The 20,852-nt window shown below is 35.5% G+C and overlaps 1 protein-coding gene across 1 annotated transcript in view; it reads right to left on the bottom strand.

The window, feature by feature from the left end:
• Window positions 1–6,682: 6,682 nt before the first annotated feature.
• Window positions 6,683–20,852, bottom strand: part of LRRC72 (leucine rich repeat containing 72) — a 47,338-nt gene continuing 33,168 nt past the window's right edge. The window contains exons 7-10 of the mRNA XM_012659392.1: window positions 14,298–14,387; window positions 13,167–13,319; window positions 7,766–7,793; window positions 6,683–6,877 (exon numbers count right to left, since the gene is read on the bottom strand). Coding sequence (XP_012514846.1) covers window positions 6,712–6,877; window positions 7,766–7,793; window positions 13,167–13,319; window positions 14,298–14,387 — 437 coding nt within the window. The 3' untranslated portion in view covers window positions 6,683–6,711. The remainder of the gene's footprint in view (window positions 6,878–7,765; window positions 7,794–13,166; window positions 13,320–14,297; window positions 14,388–20,852) is intronic.

Genomic DNA, 20,852 nt, shown 5'->3' with positions numbered 1-20,852 from the left:
GCTTGAGCCCAGGAGTTGGAGGTTGCTGTGAGCTAGGCTGATGCCACAGCACTCTAGTCTGGAAAACAGAGCCAGACTCTGTCTCAAAAAAAAAAAAAAGTTTAGAATTAACATAGACTATAATCCTATTTTGTCGTATTATTTTATTATTTTTTTCAATTGAGTTATCTTCTTACTATGGAGTGGTAAAGGAAGGTGTTTTATATATTCAGAACACTAGTTCCTTGTCAAATGTATGTGTATTTCAAGTATTTTCTCCCAGTCTGTGGCTTTCTCATGTTTAAAAATCTTGACTTTATAAGAGCAAAAGTTTCTAATTTTGATAAAGTTCAATTTACCAGTTTTTCTTTTTCATGCTCTTTTATGTCCTTTAAAAAAATGTTTATGTATTGCACATTTACAAAGATTTCCTCCTATGCTTTATTTTGGAAGTTTTATTGTTTTGGGCTTTATGAAGAGGTCTGTGATCCAATTTGAGTAATTTTTGAATATGGTATGAGTAATGATAAAATTTCATTTTTTCCATACTAATACCCAGTTGTTCCAGCAGTGTTTGTTAAAGAGTCTATTATTTTATCATTAAATTACTTCTATACCTTTGTTGGGGCGGGGAGGAAGTCCCAACAAAACCCTGCCAGCGAACTCAAGATAGCAACATCAACTCATACCTGAATTTCCAGGCTGCCAACTTGCCCTTACAAACTTTGAACTTCCCAGACCCCACAACCGATTCCTTAAAATAAATCTCTCTATATACATGCATATGTCCTATTGATTCTGTTTTTCTGAAGAACCCTAACTAATATGTCAGGTATCTTAGTTCGGGATGCTATAACAAATTATCATAGACAGGATGGTTTAAACAACAAATATTTTATTGTCATAGTTCTAGAAACTGGAAATCAAGATTAGGGCACCAGAAGGATTGAGTTCTTGGTGAGCACCCTCTTCCTGGTTTACAGAGGGCCATAGTGCTGTGTCCTCACTTGGAAGGAGGGAGAGCTGGCTCTCTGGCCTCTTAAGGGGGCTAATCCCATTCATGAGGGCTCTATCCTCATGACCTAATTACTTCCCAAAGGCTCCACCTCTAAATGCCATCACTTTGGGATTAGATTTCAGCATGTGAATTTTGAGGGGACACGAACATTCAGTCCGTATCACCAAGTTCCTAAGGGGCATAGCTGCCCTTGGTATAAGAATAACAGTAGCTTTGCGCAGTGGCAGTATCGTAGCCAATGAGGCTTATCCAAGGCGCAATTATTGCTATTGAAAACTTTTCCCAATACCCTGCCATGACAATTTGAAATGTAGTCGGCATTGGCAATTTTTGACAGTCTCTGTGGAGACCGAATAAAAAATAAATAACTAAATAAAAGAATAACAGTAATAGCTGATGTATATATTCAGTACTCACATTAAGAAAGCCACTCTATCTAGTACTTTACATACATTGTCCAACTTAATCCTTGAGACTCTATGAGGTAATTACTATTATTGTTTTAAATAAGAGGAATTTAAAGCCTGGAGAGGTTAAGTAACTTTTCCAGGTAATATAACTAGTAAGTGGAAAAGCTAAGCCAGATCTGTCTAATTCTGGAGCCCCAGTTTTTTTTTTTTTTTTTGAGACAGAGTCTCAACTGTGTTGCCTGGGCTAGAGTGCCGTGGCATCATCCTAGCTCACAGCAACCTCAAACTCCTGGGCTCAAGCGATCCTCCTGCCTCAGCCTCCCGAGTAGCTGGGACTACAGGTACGCACCACCATGCCCGGCTAATTTTTTTTCTATATATTTTTAGCTGTCCAATTAATTTCTTTCTAATTTTTTAGTAGAGACGGGGTCTCGCTCTTGCTCAGGCTGGTTTCGAACTCCTGAGCTCAAACAATCTGCCCGCCTCGGCCTCCCAGAGTGCTAGGATTACAGGTGTGAGCCACCGCGCCCAGCCCGGAGCCCCAGTTTTTAGCCACAACCCTCCATAGATCTATATATCAGTATTTTCTGTTTCCTTGTCATGAGACCTCCCAGTGGATCCTGAAATAAATATGCTTTCACTTGAGCCAGTTTTAATGGGTCCCTGTTGTTTAAAGCAAAGAACTTAATTAAAAATGCCTTCTCAATAATAATGTGTTCCATTTGGTAAAGTTTTAGGTAGCTTAAGGATCATGTCTTCTATTTTGTGTTTCTCACAAAATGATATTTCATATAAGGTTTTTCAATCACAGCCACTCATTAACCCTTCATTATTAAATTAAAAAAATCTGATATTGAAGAAGGCACTTTAAAGCAAATCTTGTTCTTCATGCAGGTAAGATATATTTCCATTAGTTCTCTGAAAATAAGATTAAGTAAAATTTGTCAGACATTTTTCAATTGGAGTAAATTTTTCATTCTTTTCAGAGATTGTGAAAAAACAAAATATCAAACAAAGACTACATATTCTTATTCTTTTAGTGGTTAACCTAGAGATTCCAATATCCCATCTTTAGCTTACTGCAATCTAATTATAAATTAAGAGTACTTTATGCAACTATGGGTCACCTTAAACCCGATCCTAAATATACTATTTCCATCATGAAATGGATAGTTGCCACTCGATGTTATTGCTTGGTGGGCCTGACAGTACTCAGCTCATGATGAGTAGCTTTGATCAAACAGCTACCTCATCAATAGTCAGGCTCTCAGTACTAAGACTGATGCAGTAGTATGCCTAGAACTGCTATTTAAACAGTGATTAGTTCTCCGCTGCTGATGGTGTGGCCTTGCTCAAGAACCCTTGGAAATTGCACTGTGACTCTTCTCCTATAGCTTGCTGGAAACTCCGCAAAGAACCATGGATTATGCTGGGTTATTGCGTTAGTTATCTACTGTTGTATAACAAATTATCCCCAAATTTATCAGCTTGAAACATCAGTAAGTATGATCTCATATAGCTTCTGTAGGCCAGAAATCCAGAAGCAGCTTAACTGAATGGTTCTGGTTTGGGGTTTCACTGGCTTGAGTGAAGCACTCAGCCAGGGCTGTGGTCATCTGAAGGTTTAAGTGGGTCTGGAGTATCTGCTTGCATGGCTGTTAGCAGAAGGCCTTGTTCCTCACTGGCTTTTTTTGGAAAGAGCCCTCATTCCTCAAAATATAGATCTCTCCAGAGGACCGAGTGTCGTTATTGACATGGCAGCCTGGATTCCCCCAAAATAAGTGATCTGGGAGAGGGAACAAAAGTGGTGCCAAAAATAATCCCAGAAGACACAATCCCAAATGTTGACATCCACAAAGATCAAAATCCCTAAAGTCTAGAATCTCTGACATCTAAAATCCTGAAAATCACAATTAGTGCGTTTGTGGTTGTACACAGGATACTTGCATCATGTCAGCTGTATCATGTTAGGTGGAACTATTACCTTGTTATTGTCTATATTTGGAAATTAAACATGGTTTAAGAAGATGTGTGCAGATGCCAAGTTGACAAGGGGTGGACTTGTGGACTTAATTTTAGGTGTCAATTTAACTGGATTAAGGAATACCTGGAAACCTGGTAAAGCATTATTTTAGGTATGTCTGCGAGGGAGTTTCCAGAGGAGATTAGTAAGCGAGTCTGAGAGGACTAGATGGGAAAGATCTTCCCCTCAGTGGTTCAATATCTCAAAGATCATAGAAGAAGTAAAAATGCAGGCAGAAAATACAAGAAATCTCCCTGCCAAATTATTCAATTATCCTACCTCTGCCCCTACATGCATGCATACCACCAGGCTTGCCTACAAAAAATCGCCCTTCATCAGAAAATAAAAAGAATTTAACAAGCTCAGCAACAGTCTGAACCAAAGACACTTGCTGACATAGAGGTTCCTCCTGTGTTTACAAAACACATTAAATGGTGAACTGTTTTTGGTTAGAGAGTTGACTGTTGAAGAAGATAGACTTTGTATGCCTACCACTAAATCTGGCATAGAAAAACTAGCACATGCCTCACCTTGGCTACTGGATGTCACTTTCAAAATCGTCCCCACAGTTTTTTGTCAACTATATACAATTCATGCCCCTGTTGGATCCAAAAATTCTAGAACTTATCTGCTCATTTATGTATTAATGATTTGAAAAAGTGAAGCACCTTATAAATGCCTATTTCAAAATTTGGTGGACTTTGCAGAAGAAAATGGATTTCAACTGAATCCCCAAACCATAATGACAGATTTAGAATTAGGTGCAATCAAGGCTTCTAAAGGTGGATTTCAAGGTATCACCAATAAACTTGGAATTTTCCATTGACCCCAATGCTTTTGGGAAAAAAAAATCAGATGAGTGGATTGGCTATGCAATAAAAATACAGCAATGACAAAAACTTCAGTTTAAAAGCATTGGCATTCCTTCCAGCTGTGAAATTCCAGTAGCTTTTATTGAATTGAAAATTGCATTTGCCTGGAGAAGCCAGCAAAGTTACTGACTGGTTTGAAAATATATGCACGATAGGATAAGAAAACACCTATGCAAAACACTTGCTGTTCCATCGGCAGTATTGCTGCTACCAAATTTGTGTTCTATAAGTGCATGAGGAATGAATTTCTGAGTGCTCAAAACAACACAGCAGCATGTCACAGAAGATGAGAACATGTAATAGGGAATGCTAATGTTGGTGTATATTGAATCATAAAAGAAATTTTGAAAGAGCAGCATCACCTAGAAAATAAATGTGAATGTATTCTCCAAAGAGAGCCATGTCTTGGGGAAAAAAGCAGTAATTTATCAAGATGCAATGCTTCAAAATATAATTAATGATTGTGAAAGTTGGCCAGCTCTTAGAGACTACCTCTGTGCAATTGCCCATAATCTATGCCTCTAATATACTTTTTCATATGTCAGATTTTCTTTTTTTTTTTTTGCTTTTTTTCATTATTTTAAATTTACAGCATTACTTTTTTACAATTTGCTGTAAGTTGATAATACTGGAGGTATACATTGTGTAAAGACTTTCAGAGTTCTAATTCGTTTTATGTATTTTTTTCAAATTTGACTTCATGAAAGTGCATTACCACAACATTGCGCATAAATGCGTGTGTATGTAAAAATGTTGAAGCTCCTCAATAATGAAGAGATACCCTTTGTGTACATCTGTATTTGTAAAAGATAAAATTTCTTAAGGTCTTGGTTCTTTGGGAAACTGCATATGCAGTGGTGACCCATTGTGGTTTTTAAACAATTTCATCAAAAAGACTTAGGTTGTCTATCACAGTATTTCAAATGACCACAGTTATAAAACTGGGTGCACACAATTACCAACCATAGTGATAGGCATTTGTACATTTTGCTTTTTGATCTACTTCTTTATGCTTTGTTTGCTCATAACTGTTACACTCATCTGACTATCATTAGTATATCTGAGTGTGTGTGCTTGCAAAAATACGTATGTTATTTTTACCTATTTTTTGTGTAAAGTAGCCTATGAAGTGTTCTGTCATGTTTTTATGTTTCTCAAATAAATCTCCTTTAAAAATGTAAATAAATGTCTTTTAAAGAGCTTTTAAAATTATTTTTTCCAGAGTTACACTTTCAGAATTGTGTTTTTCAGGATTATGGCTCAAATCTGAGCAAGAGTATGTCTCGATTCCTTCTGTCACCTGATCTTGGAAACCACATACAACCACTTTTGCCTCGATATCAGCCACTCACCCACATGGATGCCCAAATCTTTGCTTTTTCTTCACTCTAGCTGCAATCTTCTGCCAGGAACCATACTTGAATTTTTAGACTCTGGTTGTACACAGAATCATAAATGCCCACATGTGAATGAAGGCTGTAGGTTCTTGGTGTTAATTCACTGTTTCTTCTAGGTTTTCACTTGCCTATTTTGATTCCAGTACACTTATGCGGTGTGTCTGTGCTTCCTAAGCACCATCAGATAGGGTGAAATGTCACTCTACCATTTATAAGTTTTTATCGATCTTCTTAATTGGGAAAAACCAGTAAGGAGTTTGAGTTACCCTAAATGTCCAATTTTGTCACTCAGCACCAGCAACTGCCATTAGGTCATTAAATATGAAATGTTATTAATAAAAGCTTTTTGTGTTTCTCCTTTCCCTGGAAGTGGGTTTCTGACTAGGCCAAACTGAGATCATTAGCCCACACCCAGAACTGGCAAATGTCCCCAGAGATGAGAATAAAAAACAGTATATTGGATAAATAAATTGTGTTATAGTCATACAATGGAATACTATATAGCAGTGAGAATGATAGAATTCTTGCTACTAGCGACAACATGGACGAATTTAAAATGTCGAGTGAAAGAAGCTAGACACAAAATATTCATCTCCTATGAATTCATTTACATGCCTTTAAAAATCAGACACAATGAATTTATGGTCTAGAAATCAGGAAAATGATTACTTTGGAAGGGTGGGTAGTGACTGGTAACAGGAACAAAGAGGCTTTTGCAGTCCTGGTAATGTTCTATTTCTTGATCTAGGATGCCAATTACATGAGCATGTTCATTTTTCGAAAATTTGTTGAGCTGAACACTCCATGATTTGTGTACATTTCTATATATATGTTTTACTTCAACAACAGCTTTACATTAAAAAGCCTAAAATGTAAAATTATTTTCCATTATTGGTGTTTCTGTTCCATTTAAATGTTTCGAATAAGATCGTGATAAATATATAATATGCTAAGCCACAGGGAATTTTAATACACAACTGAAAATCACTAGGATTTCTAGAAATACCAAGGGTCATCTCAGTGTCACTTTGAGCATTTGAGCAGGTTTGGTGCCTTTCTCATTGAGGTACTTTTCCTCTCGTGTTGGAACTGTATCCCAGTTCAGAGAGGTAATAGTCATCACTGATCTCTTCAAGGACCTTACAAAAACAGCATCTTCTGGATCATCAAACACAGTTCTGCAAAAATAGAAATTATGTCAGAAAAAAACCAATTTACCAAAATGAAATTTTTATTTAAATGTGAATGTATGCCATGTGTTTCTGTGTTATTTGTCATATAGTACCACTAACAAATAATTTGTGGGCTCTATTGACAAATGATTTTGAGGCTAAGTGACACTATTTTTATTGTATATATTGTTTATTTTAAAAATAAAGTATCTGAACATATTTGAGGAACAGCTATTACAGTTTGGGTCTCACACACCCACGCAGTCCTGTTTTAAAACCATGTTAAATGAGATGACTAAAGTATTTATAGATACATGTATATTATTATCTTAAACACATTTTAGTGCAGTTATTTCTCTATATTTTGCTATATTTTGTAAATGTGCGTGGGGATAATATTCAACACTGTATCCAAACAAAAACATCTTAAGTGCAAAAATAAAAAAGAATGATGATTTTCAATTCATCAGTATTCATGAATTTGAAATGTCTGCTGTAGTATTAATGAAGTATTTGCTTTAGAAAATGCAAATTCCTGTGAATATAAAATGTTAATCTGCATAATTGCTGTCACTGAACATATTTAGAGGAAAAATAAACAAGGAAGGTAAAACCTCTCATTTGGAATAGTTAATAATTAAGCTTTACAGTTTTAAGTAGCACATTGCCTTTTCATTTATTTTGGGTTTCAATAATATTAAAAGCTTAAATATGTCAGATATGAATACATAGCTTGAACTTGTTTATCACGGAAAGACATAGCAATTTTTCCCATCTATTAAAGAGTTAGTAATTTTTTATTTCATTAAAATCTATTTTAGGAAATGGGCATAACTTAGGGGACAACACAATTATGAAATCTAATAATAAAAGTAAAGATAAAAAATCACTTACTTGTCTACATTATTCGCAAATGCAAAATCTAAAAAAATACATTTTTAAATTAGTATCTTTCAAATGCTTATTCAGCATTTAAAAACAATGGAACAATGTTATAAAGGAAAAGTCTAAGACATAGCTTTCTATTTTCAAGCCATCCTTTAACATAAATAGTTCAATCTAACAAAAATGCCTTTTTACCTAACCCCAAACTGAAATTTTCTCTTATATGTGGTGGGTTTTGCCTTAGGTTTTGAGGCAAATTCCTTAATACCATACAAATCTCAAAACCCTGAGAACAGAATACTTAGTCAATTTATAATTTATCAGTGGAATACAAGTGGGAATTTTTATAATTAAGATATTGAGGCTCATATGCAGAAACTGATCCTTTTTCTTCTGATAGGCACATGCATCTATAAATGGACTAATAGTCAACTAAATGTAGAGAAATATTTAGGTATACTTCAACCATTTGGATTCTTGGCATTAACTTCAAAGAAACAGAATAAACAAATCCTAGATCACAAGAATCTTTATCTTTCCTAGCTTTGGAGCTCAAAGACTAGTCCTCAAAGCCTGGATTTCTTCTGGTGTCTTCCAGAGACTGTCATTGCTTTGTTTATTTCTCTCCAGAAGGCCTATGCCAGGCTAGAGATGGAATTTTCCTGCACCTGTTGGGCTAGTAAAGTCCACAATATGGCTCTTGCCAACTCTCAAGGGGTAGAGAGCACACAGCCTGCCTGCTCTGGGAGAATTCATGGCACTGTTCCCTTCACACGTGGCTGACGAAAGTCTCCCGGGCCTTCCTTTCTGATCATCACAGACTCTTTCTTTTCCTACATTTTCCCCCAAGCTTTATTGAGGTACAATTGACAAATAAAAATTGTATATATTTAAGGTGTATGACTTGATATTTTGATATGTTTATAATACATTGTGAAATAATGACCATAATCTAATTAATATATCTATTACCTCACATAGTTACCATTTTCTTTTTCGTGTGTGTGTGTGTGTGTGGTGAGAACACACAATGTTTTCTGTGTAAACAGTGCCCCCTGGAGTTGTGCAACACAGCAACTCTGTTGACTGCTGCTTTTTGCCTTTGCAAATTCTTCTGACGCTGCACAACCCCCTCAATTGCTCATCCCGGTGTTCACCAATCTCCAGACCTCATATCGACCTCTAGTACCTATCTGAGCCTTCGTGCATGAACAGCACTTGACATTTACTGGTGTCGTAGCTACCCAGAATTAGAGATTTCTTCAAGATTTGGCTTCCTGAGCCATTGATCTCCCAGCTTGTAACTTTCAATTATCGGTTTTCTCTGGATTCTGTCCTATCTTGTGTCTGCATTGATGTACTCTTGTGAATCGCCATTTGTCAAATAGTCTGCCTGGTTTTCTTTTTGGTTTTATCCTTCTCTCTTCCTGAGTAGTACATGCCTCAGCTGCCAGGGCTAGGCTCTGTGACACAACACCCCAGCCTGGGCTTAGCACCTGGAGCTCTGTCTTGAGCAAACATGAGGGAAATCCAGCAGTTTCCCTTTTGGACCACTAGTAGACATTTTAAAAGTTTGTTGGTATTTTATTTTAAATATCTCTTAATGTCTTTCCACATTTAGGTAGTTGGTGGGAAATCTGCAAACGTCTCAGTTTCCTTAAAGCCATGTAAAAACCCACAATGTTTTAATTCTGAGAATATAGGTTATCATGCAATAAGACCCAAAGGCGTGAATGGAAATAGGTACAGGATTTCTAACTATACCCATTTGATAAGGATTGATAGCTGGGATTTGAAGAAAACTTAAAATTGACCTTGCTTCTCAAGCTATTCGAAATATAATTGGTTTCTTTCTCGATTTAAGATTAAGAATAATAAAATCAAAATGTGATGTTACATTGCCTCATAAACATTTTCAGGTATGGTTTCTTTCCAATAAAAGAATTCAAAGCCCTAAATGTGGATGTCACAATAAGATTTACAACATAACAAATATAGAAGCTGTGAAACTTTAAAAATAAGCTTTAAAAACTTACACAGTGGGTTTTATTAGTTTCATTATAAATGTTTGGCTAATTAAGATAAGCTGAAATAACCGTGCTATGGGCTAAAAATATTTCTAGTTGCTATTATGTAGCAGCCTTTTGTGGAAAATGAGTAGATCGATAAAAAGACACGCTGCCAATTTTTAGACGCTATAGTCAACATATCTGTGAATTAAGAATATGCATTTAGAAGGAAAAATTTCAAAGGCAATAAAATACTCTCCCTATCTCTTCTTCCTCTGATTTTGTTTTTGGAAGTTTAATAGGGAAAGCAGTAAAGGGAATAGAAAGGATTATAGTTCTTTCAGCAATCTGGTTAAACAAAAGAGATGTAAAGCCCTACAGGAAGTGATCAGCTCTCCCTCCACACCTGTAATAATTATACACTGAAAAACAGATTGGGGGTGGCCTTGCTTTGCTTATTATTGTGTGCATAGCTGTTTTTAAGAGGGGAGATTTTCTATCTAGAGATTCCTTTTCTATCACAGTATGGGTCACTCCCACTACTCTGATAACATTCCTTTTGGGCCATCACCTCTCACATGAAGTAAAAGAAAGACCAGGGAAGCAGCTGCTTAATAGTTCAACTTACTATGTGTGGGGATGACCAATGAAGTGTAAGTAGAAGCTTCTGAGGAGGCGTGTCCTTCCTGAATAAAGAGGCAAAGCCTCCTATATGGAGGCTGGTGAATATGGCAGGATATTAGTAATTGTGGAATATACATGGGCATATACAGGTGTCTATTTTAATATTCTTTAACTTTTTCTGTTAGAAAATTTCCACAATAAAAAGTTAGGCAAAAAATCTTAATTTTGCCCTCATTCTTCTTTTTGTTTTTCTTCCCCTCTTGCTTACTCTTGAACAATAATTTAGTTGATTATAAAATTCTCAGTTGACCATTACTTTTTGTTAGCATTTTAAAAACATTGGATTAATGTCTTCTGGCTTCCATGATTGCAGGTGGGGAGTTTGCTGTGAATCTATATGTTATTCTTTGTAGGTAATCTGCATTTTCTCTGACTGCTTTAAGATCATTTTGCCTTTGCTTTTTGTTTTTTATTTCCACTTAGGTATCTTTTATGTCTTTGGCTTCATTTTGTCTGGTGAATCAAAGGATTCGTATAATGTATTAAGTTTGGAAAATTTCTAGTCATTATCACTTCAAACATTACCTTCTGCTCACTTTATCTCTACAATTTTTTCCACCAGGAATTATTACTAAGCTTGTATTGGGCCTTCTCTTTCTTGTCTTTCCTTGTCTCAACATCTGATTAATATCTTCTATCTTTCTTTCTCTATGCTGCATTCTGGGTAATTTCTTCCAAACTATTTTTTTTTAAAAAAAATAATTTTTGTTTCAAAATATTAGAGGGTACAATGTTCTTGTTACATGGATGAATTGTATAATGCTGAGGTCAGAGCTTTCAGTATGCCCGTTACCAAAATAGTGTACATTGTACCCTATAGGTAAGTTTTTATCCCTCACACCCTTCTCATTCTTAGTTTCCAATGTCGTTTACACCACTTTCTGACTATGTGTATCCATCGTTTAGCTCCCACTTATTAGTGAGAACATGTGGTGTTTATTTTTCCATTCCTGAGATACTTCACTTAGCATAATATTCTCCAGTTCCATCCAATTTGCTGCAGATAGCATTATTCATTCCTTTATATGGCTCAGTAGTACTCCCCGGTGTATACACACACACACAGACACACACACACGCACATATATACACACCACATTTTCTTTATCCATTTATGAATTGATAGGCACTTAGGTTGATTCCATGTCTTTGTAATGATAATGAGCATTTTTTCCATATGTCTGTTGACCATTTGTATATCTTCCTTTGAAAAAACTCTGTTCATGTCTTTTGCCCACTTTTTAATGGGGTTATTGGTTTTTTTCTTGCTGATTTGTTTGAGTTCTTTGTACATTCTCAATATTAGCCTTTTGTCAGATATATAGCTTGTGAATACTTTCTCCCATTCTTAGGTTGTTTATTTACTCTGCTGATTATTTTCCTTGCTGTGCAAAAAATCTTACGGTCTTTGTTTTTATGTCTGTTTATGTGTTGAATCACATTTATTGATTTGCATATGTTGAACCATCCTTGCATCCCTGGGATGAAACCCACTTGATCATGGTGGATTACCTTTTTGATGTGTTGTTCAATTCAGTTTGCTATTATTTTGTTGAGGATTTTTGCATCTATGTTTCATAAGGGATATTGGTCTGTAGTTTTCCTTTATTGTTGTGTCCTTTCCTGGCTTTGGTATCAGGGTGATACTAGCTTTACAGAATGAGCTAAGGAGGATTCCCTCCTTCTCAATGATCTATGTTGAAAAATGCCCCATGTGCTGATGAGAAGAACATATATTCTGCAATTTTTGGGTATAATATTCTGTAAATGTCTGTTAATCCACTTGTTCTACAGTCACATTTAAGTCCAGTATTTCTTTGTTGATCTTTTGCCTCAATGATCTGTCTACCGAATAATTTTTCAATTTATTTTTTCCCCTTAATTTCTAGAAATTCATTTGGTTCTTTTTAAATGTATATTGTCCCTTTGGCAAAGTGTCACTGAAAAAAAGGATTTTGTCTTTGCACTTTTCTTCATCCACCCTTTCTTCTTTCCTGGAATGGAGATGTGATGGTTGGTGGTATAGCGGCTACCTTGTAACCATAAAGCATACTCAGAATAGCACAATAAAAGATAGGATGTATTCTTGAACACTGATGACACCGTGGAACTTTACACTAACCCTAAATACCCTATCTTTGTACTCTTTTATATGTGAGAAAAATAAATCCCTATTTGTTTGCATTTCTGTTACATATAAGAAATTAAATTCCTACTAATGAAACATCACTGAAAATATTCAAGTTATACTTGCATGTGATGTATGTATGTGAGTATAATCAAAATATTAACAGTGCTTATTTCTGGGTGGCACAATTGCAGATGATCTTTATTTCTTCTTAATATTTTTTCTATATTATCAAAAACTTCCAGACTTAATTGGTAACATTGCCCTGTGTTAGTAGTAATAAAAATAACTATAGCTTGTTTACTGAGCCCTTTATACTGTACTAGATACTAGGGTAAGGGCATCAATATATTATCTCATTATTATCACATTACCTCATTTAATTTAATATGCATGAATAAAGATGAAAATTGCATATTGACTTTAGACTAATAGAATTACAAAATTAGAAAATATAATATTAGAAAATAATTAGAAATTATTGCACTATACAGGTACTTAATTCATTGTAAATTGTAGTTATCATTATTATAACCAAATTGCCCAAAAGTTTGAGGACTTTTAATTTCATTTTTTTTCCCCAAAATACCTGAAGGTACTCTCTGAGCTGGTTTCTGCTTAAATGGTGATCTAGGATCCCATGAGGCATCTACTTTTCCTCTGAATGCTATTGATTGAATGATATGAGCCTTTTTATGGTTAAAAATGGTAATCATTGATCTTCGTTCTTTTTCTGTAACTTCTGAGAAATATAAAAGATAATATTATTGCATAGCATTATAAACAGACGTGGAGAGTTATTCAAAATAGAACTGAACACTTTCAAAAATATATTTATCTAAACTATGTTATATGTGAACATTGATTGTCAAAATTGATTGACAAAAGGGCTATCGCAGTTATTTCCATAATCTTACAAGAGCCCCATATCTGCCCCATGTGACATGGCAGAGCTCAATCCTGGAGCTAATGCACCCCAGACACTTTCTAATGTTAGGGATGATTGAAGTTGCAGCATGATGTAGCCATTTCATTAAGGCTATCAGAAAGGAGAAATATAACCATAACATTTTGATATATCCTCATAGAAAAAAGTTACTCAGTAATAAATCACTAAGAATGTTCAAACCTATAGAGATAGAAAGATAAGTGGATAGAGAGATAATACAGCACTTTGGGGTAAAAGAGATCTCAAAAATGTAAAATGTGATGAGGTTAATTGTGTGTGGAGAGGTTATATAAATCAGACATGCTAGTTTATCTACAATGTCTGAAGATATATTCATAAAGAAGTTATCATTGATTATATCAGTTTTGATACATATAGTTACAGAATTTCAAAGAATATGACTTTTAGAACTTAAATAGGCCTTAAGAGATTTTATCCAATTCCCTTATTTTTGAGATAAGAAACTAAGGTGTCAAGGGGTAAAAAACTTGGCATCCAACATGTCAATATCAAAGCCAGATCCAGAAGACATGCTTTCCTCATGCTTAACTTGAAATATCTTTCCAGTACAGTGGTAAAGAGACATGAATTCCTTAATTTCAGAGAGCAAGAACTTCAGAAATAAATAATGGAAAAACTTTCATTTATAAAGACAATTATTCAAAGATATTCTTTACGAAAACAAATTTTCAAAGGTAGTTTTCATTTTTAAACCACTGAGCTATAAGACTGCTTCTCAAATATTTCTTTGCAAGAAAGAGGTGTCCTTACGATTTCGGTCAAGCAGCTCCACTCCTGGAAGGTGGTAAATTACATATAAACGGTACAGGTTATATTGACACAAAGGGTTTTGGTACAGAGCTACAAAGGAATAATCCAAAATAAGATGTCATATTTCAAAATTAGTCTTATTTATCACTTGATAAAATATGACAAGTTACAGAGTTCATATAAAACATTAGAACTTGTAAAGCTCTGCTTCATATCAAGCCAATAGACTCATTAAATCTTTACATGTTCAGAACAACAGTTAATTTCCTTATCTGTTAAATTCGTTCATTCAACAAATATTTACCAAATGCTTATTGTCTACTAGAAACTGTGCTAGATGTAAGGGTTGTATTGTTGACCCAAATATGCCACAAATGGGGACAATTTAAACATGTGCATAAGTAAATTAGTAAAGGAAGAACTCAGCTCCACGGAAAATATCAGCTCCATGGAATTCTTGCGGGTACTTTTTATTAAAGCATCACTTGGTGCTCTTCTAGTGTTAAAGGTCACAAGGGTGCCTCTGTGAGTTGGGCAGAGATGCAGGAACCTGTTCTAATAGAATTTTCTTCCTCCACATCACACCATTGCTCATAGCTCAGAATATGTAAATGCCAACGGCAGCTTCAGATCTCAGCAGGAGCAGAGCCAGCAGATGCGGCTGGCCAGGCACATGTGGCTCTGAGATGCCGACGTGCAGGGGCTAGAATACATTATGAACTGTACTCTCCAAAACAGTGGCTGGAGGAGGGAGGCATGTGGATGCAGAAGAGCTCCTGGCATTTCTGACATCACATTCCTTAGGAATCAGCACGTAGGCATGGTTTTTAAAAATCTTCAACTAGAAGTTGTGATGGTTTTATTTTCAAAGAAAAAGTAAAATATTTTCCCTATTCATCCTAGATAACAACAAACAGGATTATTTCAATACAATGTGAAATAAAACTTTTATGATTTTCATGTGGGTATTTTTAGCTATTTGGATTCTGCCTACATGAAATTTATAGAAAATATTATTTCTGAAAAATATATATATAGTGAGGAGAACCACTAGATGGCAGTAGCAGAAAGAGCTAGCGCACTAATAGTTCACTCGACAAAACGAGGCTCACTTAATGTACACGTTAAATTTAAGACTGCGATAGACTATTCATAAAATACAACGAGGTTTGATAAAGGCATGAAAATATTAAACATTAGAAACCCAGAAAAAAACGATGAATATTTATAATGAACAGCTTGCAACAGAAAATTGGGGCGGGAGCATGCTCGAAAGACAAACTATTTAGATAAAAACTGAAAAAGTCAATCATCTGGATGTTTGCTCTGTAGGTAATAAAACATCCTGATATTTGTTGCATTAACACACATTTTTCTGGCTAATAAAATCGTTATATATAGCCATTCCCTGTGGAAAACACGAGCTTTAGAGGGACATAAAGCAGGCAAGGGAAGACACCTGGTGCACAATAAACAAAAGTTATTAGTGAGGAGAGGCCTAAAAGAAAATGTAGAGCCAGGAGCAACAAAGAAATATAAAAGAAAGGAAATATGTATGTATTGGGGGAAATCAGAAGAAAAATAGAACAGAAATTTTTTTCAAGATTTCAGTGACAAAAAATGGTTTCAATTTTATTCTTCAAAGGGAAGAGATTTAAAGTGGTAATTAATAGTTAATAATTTTAACTATTAGGATAGAGAATAGAACAGATACATATTAAATCAATAATAAGGAAAGATTTTAAAAGATCCATAGGGATCATGAATTGTAGTTTGAACCAGAAAAAGTAAAGAAAAGGACACCCTTCAAGGACATAAAAGCAAAACATAGTTGTTTTTAATGAGAACTTAGGAGGAATAAAAAATCACGGATGCTTTCGTGCTTAAGTCTGCTTTGTGGTTCCCGTCTTGGGGAACCGCATTTGACACCTCATAACCCTGTAGTGCACTCTAGTAGCGCAAAGTGGAGTCTGCCTTTACATATGATGTTAATGAAAAATGCACCAACATCTTTCAATGGCATTTTCTCTGGTGTACCCTTCGTATTCTCTTTTCCCTCTCAGAACAGTCCTGTTCATTTCATTTCTTTTCTTGCCTTTTTCTCCTAATACTTGGTTAAGTAACTTCCTTATGTAAATTAAAAAACTAGCTTCAGTTAAACGAAACATCGAACTTGGATTTACTACTGTTACATCGCATTACTTATTAACAAGGTATCTCAGTGCTAAAAACTCTATGTACTTGCTGTCACTGACCATTCATCTCATGCTAAAGTAAAATCTGAGTGACAGCAAGTCAGCAAACTGAGCTGTTAATTTTAAAAAATGAATTGAATTGAACAATTTGAAAGGCATTTCAGCTTTATTATTCTTCACTGTTTCATAGCCCTTAAATTTTAGAGGGAAGCAATCTTTTTTCAACTCTCTTTTTTTTCTCCTTCTATGCTATTAAACATGTAACGTTTTGGATTTATGAGTTTTGGATTGATGCTACTAAAATTACCATAAATTAGATTTCTAAGATATGAAATCGGTTTCCTGTGTCTGAATGTTCTGAAAGCCTTCTATGATGTATGGGCACATTCCTTTAGAAACTATGAAGCGAAATTGCTTACACTTTCACTTTCAATAGGTTAATACTATTTAATCCACCTTCCCTCTAGGCTACTTATAGAGTACACCTCAGTGGCGCCAGCACTGTCTTGCTTATCTTAATTTGGGATTCTGAGTCTAAGCAATTTACATTTACCCAATGATATATCAAAACGTCCCTACTACCTTACTGCACTAGCTCGAGTTACGTGAGTCACATGTGTGAAGCTACTTGTTATTGAAACAGAAGAGAAAAAAAAAAGGATACAGTCGCCTAAATAATTGGCTCCAGTTAATTTTTTTTTTAACTTTTAAAGCAGAATTTAAAATGGTCATTTATAGATGAACTTAAATGTTCTTAAGGCTGCCTTTGAAGCAAGTTGATGAGATTAATAAAGGACCGACATACTCATTTTAATAGATGGGGGAAGTGATATAAAGAGGCTAAAAGTCTTTAGAGAACAGCCTGTGGAAGAAAGTTCGCCTCTCAACAATCAGACACCAAGATTCTGAGGTTCTGGGTAAGGTCAGCATCCCCATTATTATCGCCATCTCATTTTAATGACAAATCGGTGGGCCACCACACACCACATGCTTTTACTGAATTTGGAAATCACCCCTGATTGTAAAAGGTAAACTTTTACAATAAAACAGGGGATGAAGAAAGTGAGGGGATCAGAACATTCCCTTCTTTAGGACAAACAGCAGTGCAAGACCCAGGTGGTTCTTTTTATTTGGTGATTGTTGTTTGGAAGGGGCGGTCTCACCTGGAAGGGCATTACAGGTAAAGAGGCTCAAATGCACACACCCTTGAGATCAGAGTCCCGGCCTCTCTCCCAGCAACCTCTTCACCCCTGGCGTTTTGCCCTCAGCAGTGGACTGGGGGTACTGCTGATGGCAAGGGTAGAAAGTGTTTAAAAGCAGTACCTGGGGAAACATGGAGACCCTGTCTTGAATCCCTGTTCCCAGTGGTGACTCCTGGAAGCTCTGCTAGGAAGCAGGTCTTCGCAATTATGAAATGCAGGAGTCTAAGTATACTTTCCAATAGTGGATTTAAATAAATCATTTGAGAGCAATGAGGAGACCGAAGGTTTAGAAACAGGAGAATGAATGAAGCATTCTGTCCTTGCTGCCATTGGTGGTGGTTTTTTCCCTTAGGGCTGGAAAAAGGGCAGGAAGACTAAAGGTTAGTGAAAGTCATCAGCCACAAAGTGCATTGGCTCATGTGGATTCTGAGAAGTTTGGAGAAGGGAAAGGAAGAGGAAACCGAAGCTGGAAAGGGAGGGTGTGGAAAGGTAGACCGCCTGGAGAGAAGAGGTGGGGCATCTGACTGCCTGGAAGACAGGAATTCCAGTTCCCAGGACCTCACACTCTGCAGCCAGCTTAGGCCTCCCTGAAGCTCTCAGCCATGCGTCTCCCATGCAGTTCTTGGCAATTCTCCTCATAAATGCCAGCGGAGGGTGCAATGCTGACATTGGATTAGGGGTTTACGCTCCAGGCTATTTTCTCACCCTCTGAAGAACTTGTAATCGAAGTAGAATAATAATAATAACACTTTAGATTTTCTTTGGTTTTACAACTTGAAAAGACAAAAATTACAACATTTGAAAGTATTTGGATTTCTCATTTTTGTTAATGAGCTGAATCTAATCTGCGATTGCAAATGAGGCTCAAAGAAGCTTACTCTGAGGACATTACTGCACAAAGAACATTAGTGGTCTAGGAAATGCACATAGTATCTTTTGCACATAATATCTTTAACCAAAATGAGGCATGGGTTCAAAAGGTGAATGTTTGCTACCAAGAATTTTCAGCAAATGCTTTTTTTGTAATTGGACATAGCATTTTCTCCATTTCAAAAAAAAAAAAAAAATGACCCACTGACAAGATTTTCAATTGCAACAATTGTAATTATATGACTTGAATTATGTCAATATGATTTTAAGTAGAGGTCACTTAAACTGTTGTGCCAGGTAATGATATGGACATTATACTACTAGGCTGGCCTTCAAAGAACTAGAAAAAGCCACTCTCTTCCCCACAGGCCTGCACAATTCTGTTCTCGAGTAAACCCTTGACAAGTAGGGAATGGGCTGGATTTTAGGGTCCATTCAGTCCTGGACCAGGCACCTTTGTTTAAGGCATAACCCTGTTTGCTGCTATTGGGGAGAGCTTGTTTATTACTCCCCACATGTTGTTTTATAACAAGTTAGCTTAAATTAGTGAGTTTTTACACACAGCAAAGTGTCCAAATAGTTTTGCATCAAGCCCTTTCAACTCTCTACGAAATATTTAGGCAGAAATTTATAAGACTGTAAGTCTCATAAAGGTCCAGACTGGGTTTTCTTGTTCAACTTTGTGTCCTAGCACCTAGTAAAGTGTCATGTAGTGCATGTGTGATAAACATTTGTTGAATAAATGAATGAATACATGATAAAAATTTATTAAATGAATGAATAAATAAATGATAAATGAAGCAAAGCATGAGTTTAAATCTCAATATTCCTTAGCAGTTTGGTTTACTCTCTGGGTTTTACATAACTACCATTGAAGAGGGAATAATTCTAATCATAGGATGCTGTAAAGATTTAAATGAGAATATAAGAAAACATTTTTTCAAAAGGAAAGACATTCAAACATGTTACTAAAATGATTATTATTTAAAATGTCAGTTATATTTTCTCATCTATTACTTAGAATTTGTAGACTATATGCAACTTAATTTATTGTCTGATTTACATAATTTACAATAAAACAATTTTTTTTTTTTGCTGCTTCAACATAACCTTAATGGTGAGAAATGTTTTCTTAAAAAATGTTTTACAGAGTTATCCTAATGTTCGAAGCAATCCTAAGAGGTAGTTATTAGCCCATTTTATAGAAAAACATAGGTAAGATTTCTGGATCTGGCATAACTAGTCTTTTAATCAAAGAAGCATTTGTTCCGCATAGAAGGGCCAGATAACTCAAATATGTAGGCCAATCCTGAGTCTTTCACAGATCAGAAAGCTGTGAAAAACTCCTAACAGTGGGCAGCCTTATCATGTCTCCAAAGTAAGTATGGAATTGCCATGAACTTGGTGTGAATTTATGATTTTAATATTTGAGTTTAAAGAATCTAACTATAAGCACATCAATCACTGATCCTCAGTGTAGTAGATGTAACTGATTACACTGAATATATATGAAAACTTTAGTTTCTAGCTATATATTGATCTGATCAGAAACTCCACCGTCGACACTTAGTTTTTAAATATTCAAAACACTGTTTCAGGCAATTCTGAGAAATGACAGAAAATGAATAGGAAAAAAAAGAATCTATTTCATGACATTATATAAAGAGGTCTCCAAACTCTAAAGTCTAAAAACCTACTTGTTGATCTGAGAGTCTTTTACCTTGGTACGCCTGGAATCCTTTGTCTTGTATTTTGGTTGCATACATATTAATTCACCCTTCAAGATCATAAGCTTATTGAGAGGAAAGACTGTGTATTATTTATTTTTCTAACTCATCTCACACTTCTTTCCAATACTGTGATCAGTTCCTTACTGGGTGTGATTCAATATATATGAATGAAGTTTGCTGCTCACCCAATTGAATGTTTAAAAACTTACTTTTTTTTTTGGTATCAACTTTAATATACTTCACATCTCACACAATTCACCCATTTTAAATATAAAATTCATGTATTTGTGGCATATTCATAGAGTTGTGCAACTTATCACCACAATTTTAGAACATCTTTTCACCCCAAAAAGAAACCCCAAACCCCTTACTTTTTAGCTGTCACAACAATCTCCACCCCTCCTCCCCACTAGGCAAACACTAATCTAGTTACAAATAATTACCTCTCAGTAGTGCTATTTCTACAGATGTGCCTATTTGGGGCATTTCATATAAATAGAATCATATAATATGTGTTAAAACCTACTTTTGAGATAAAACCAAAAACGGGTTTAAACA

Source organism: Propithecus coquereli, unplaced genomic scaffold (assembly GCF_000956105.1).
Source record: "Propithecus coquereli isolate 6110/MARCELLA unplaced genomic scaffold, Pcoq_1.0 Scaffold61, whole genome shotgun sequence".
Taxonomy (NCBI): Eukaryota; Metazoa; Chordata; class Mammalia; order Primates; family Indriidae; genus Propithecus; species Propithecus coquereli.
The sequence above is the reverse complement of the archived record's forward strand: the minus strand, read 5'-3'. Positions and strand labels throughout refer to the sequence as shown.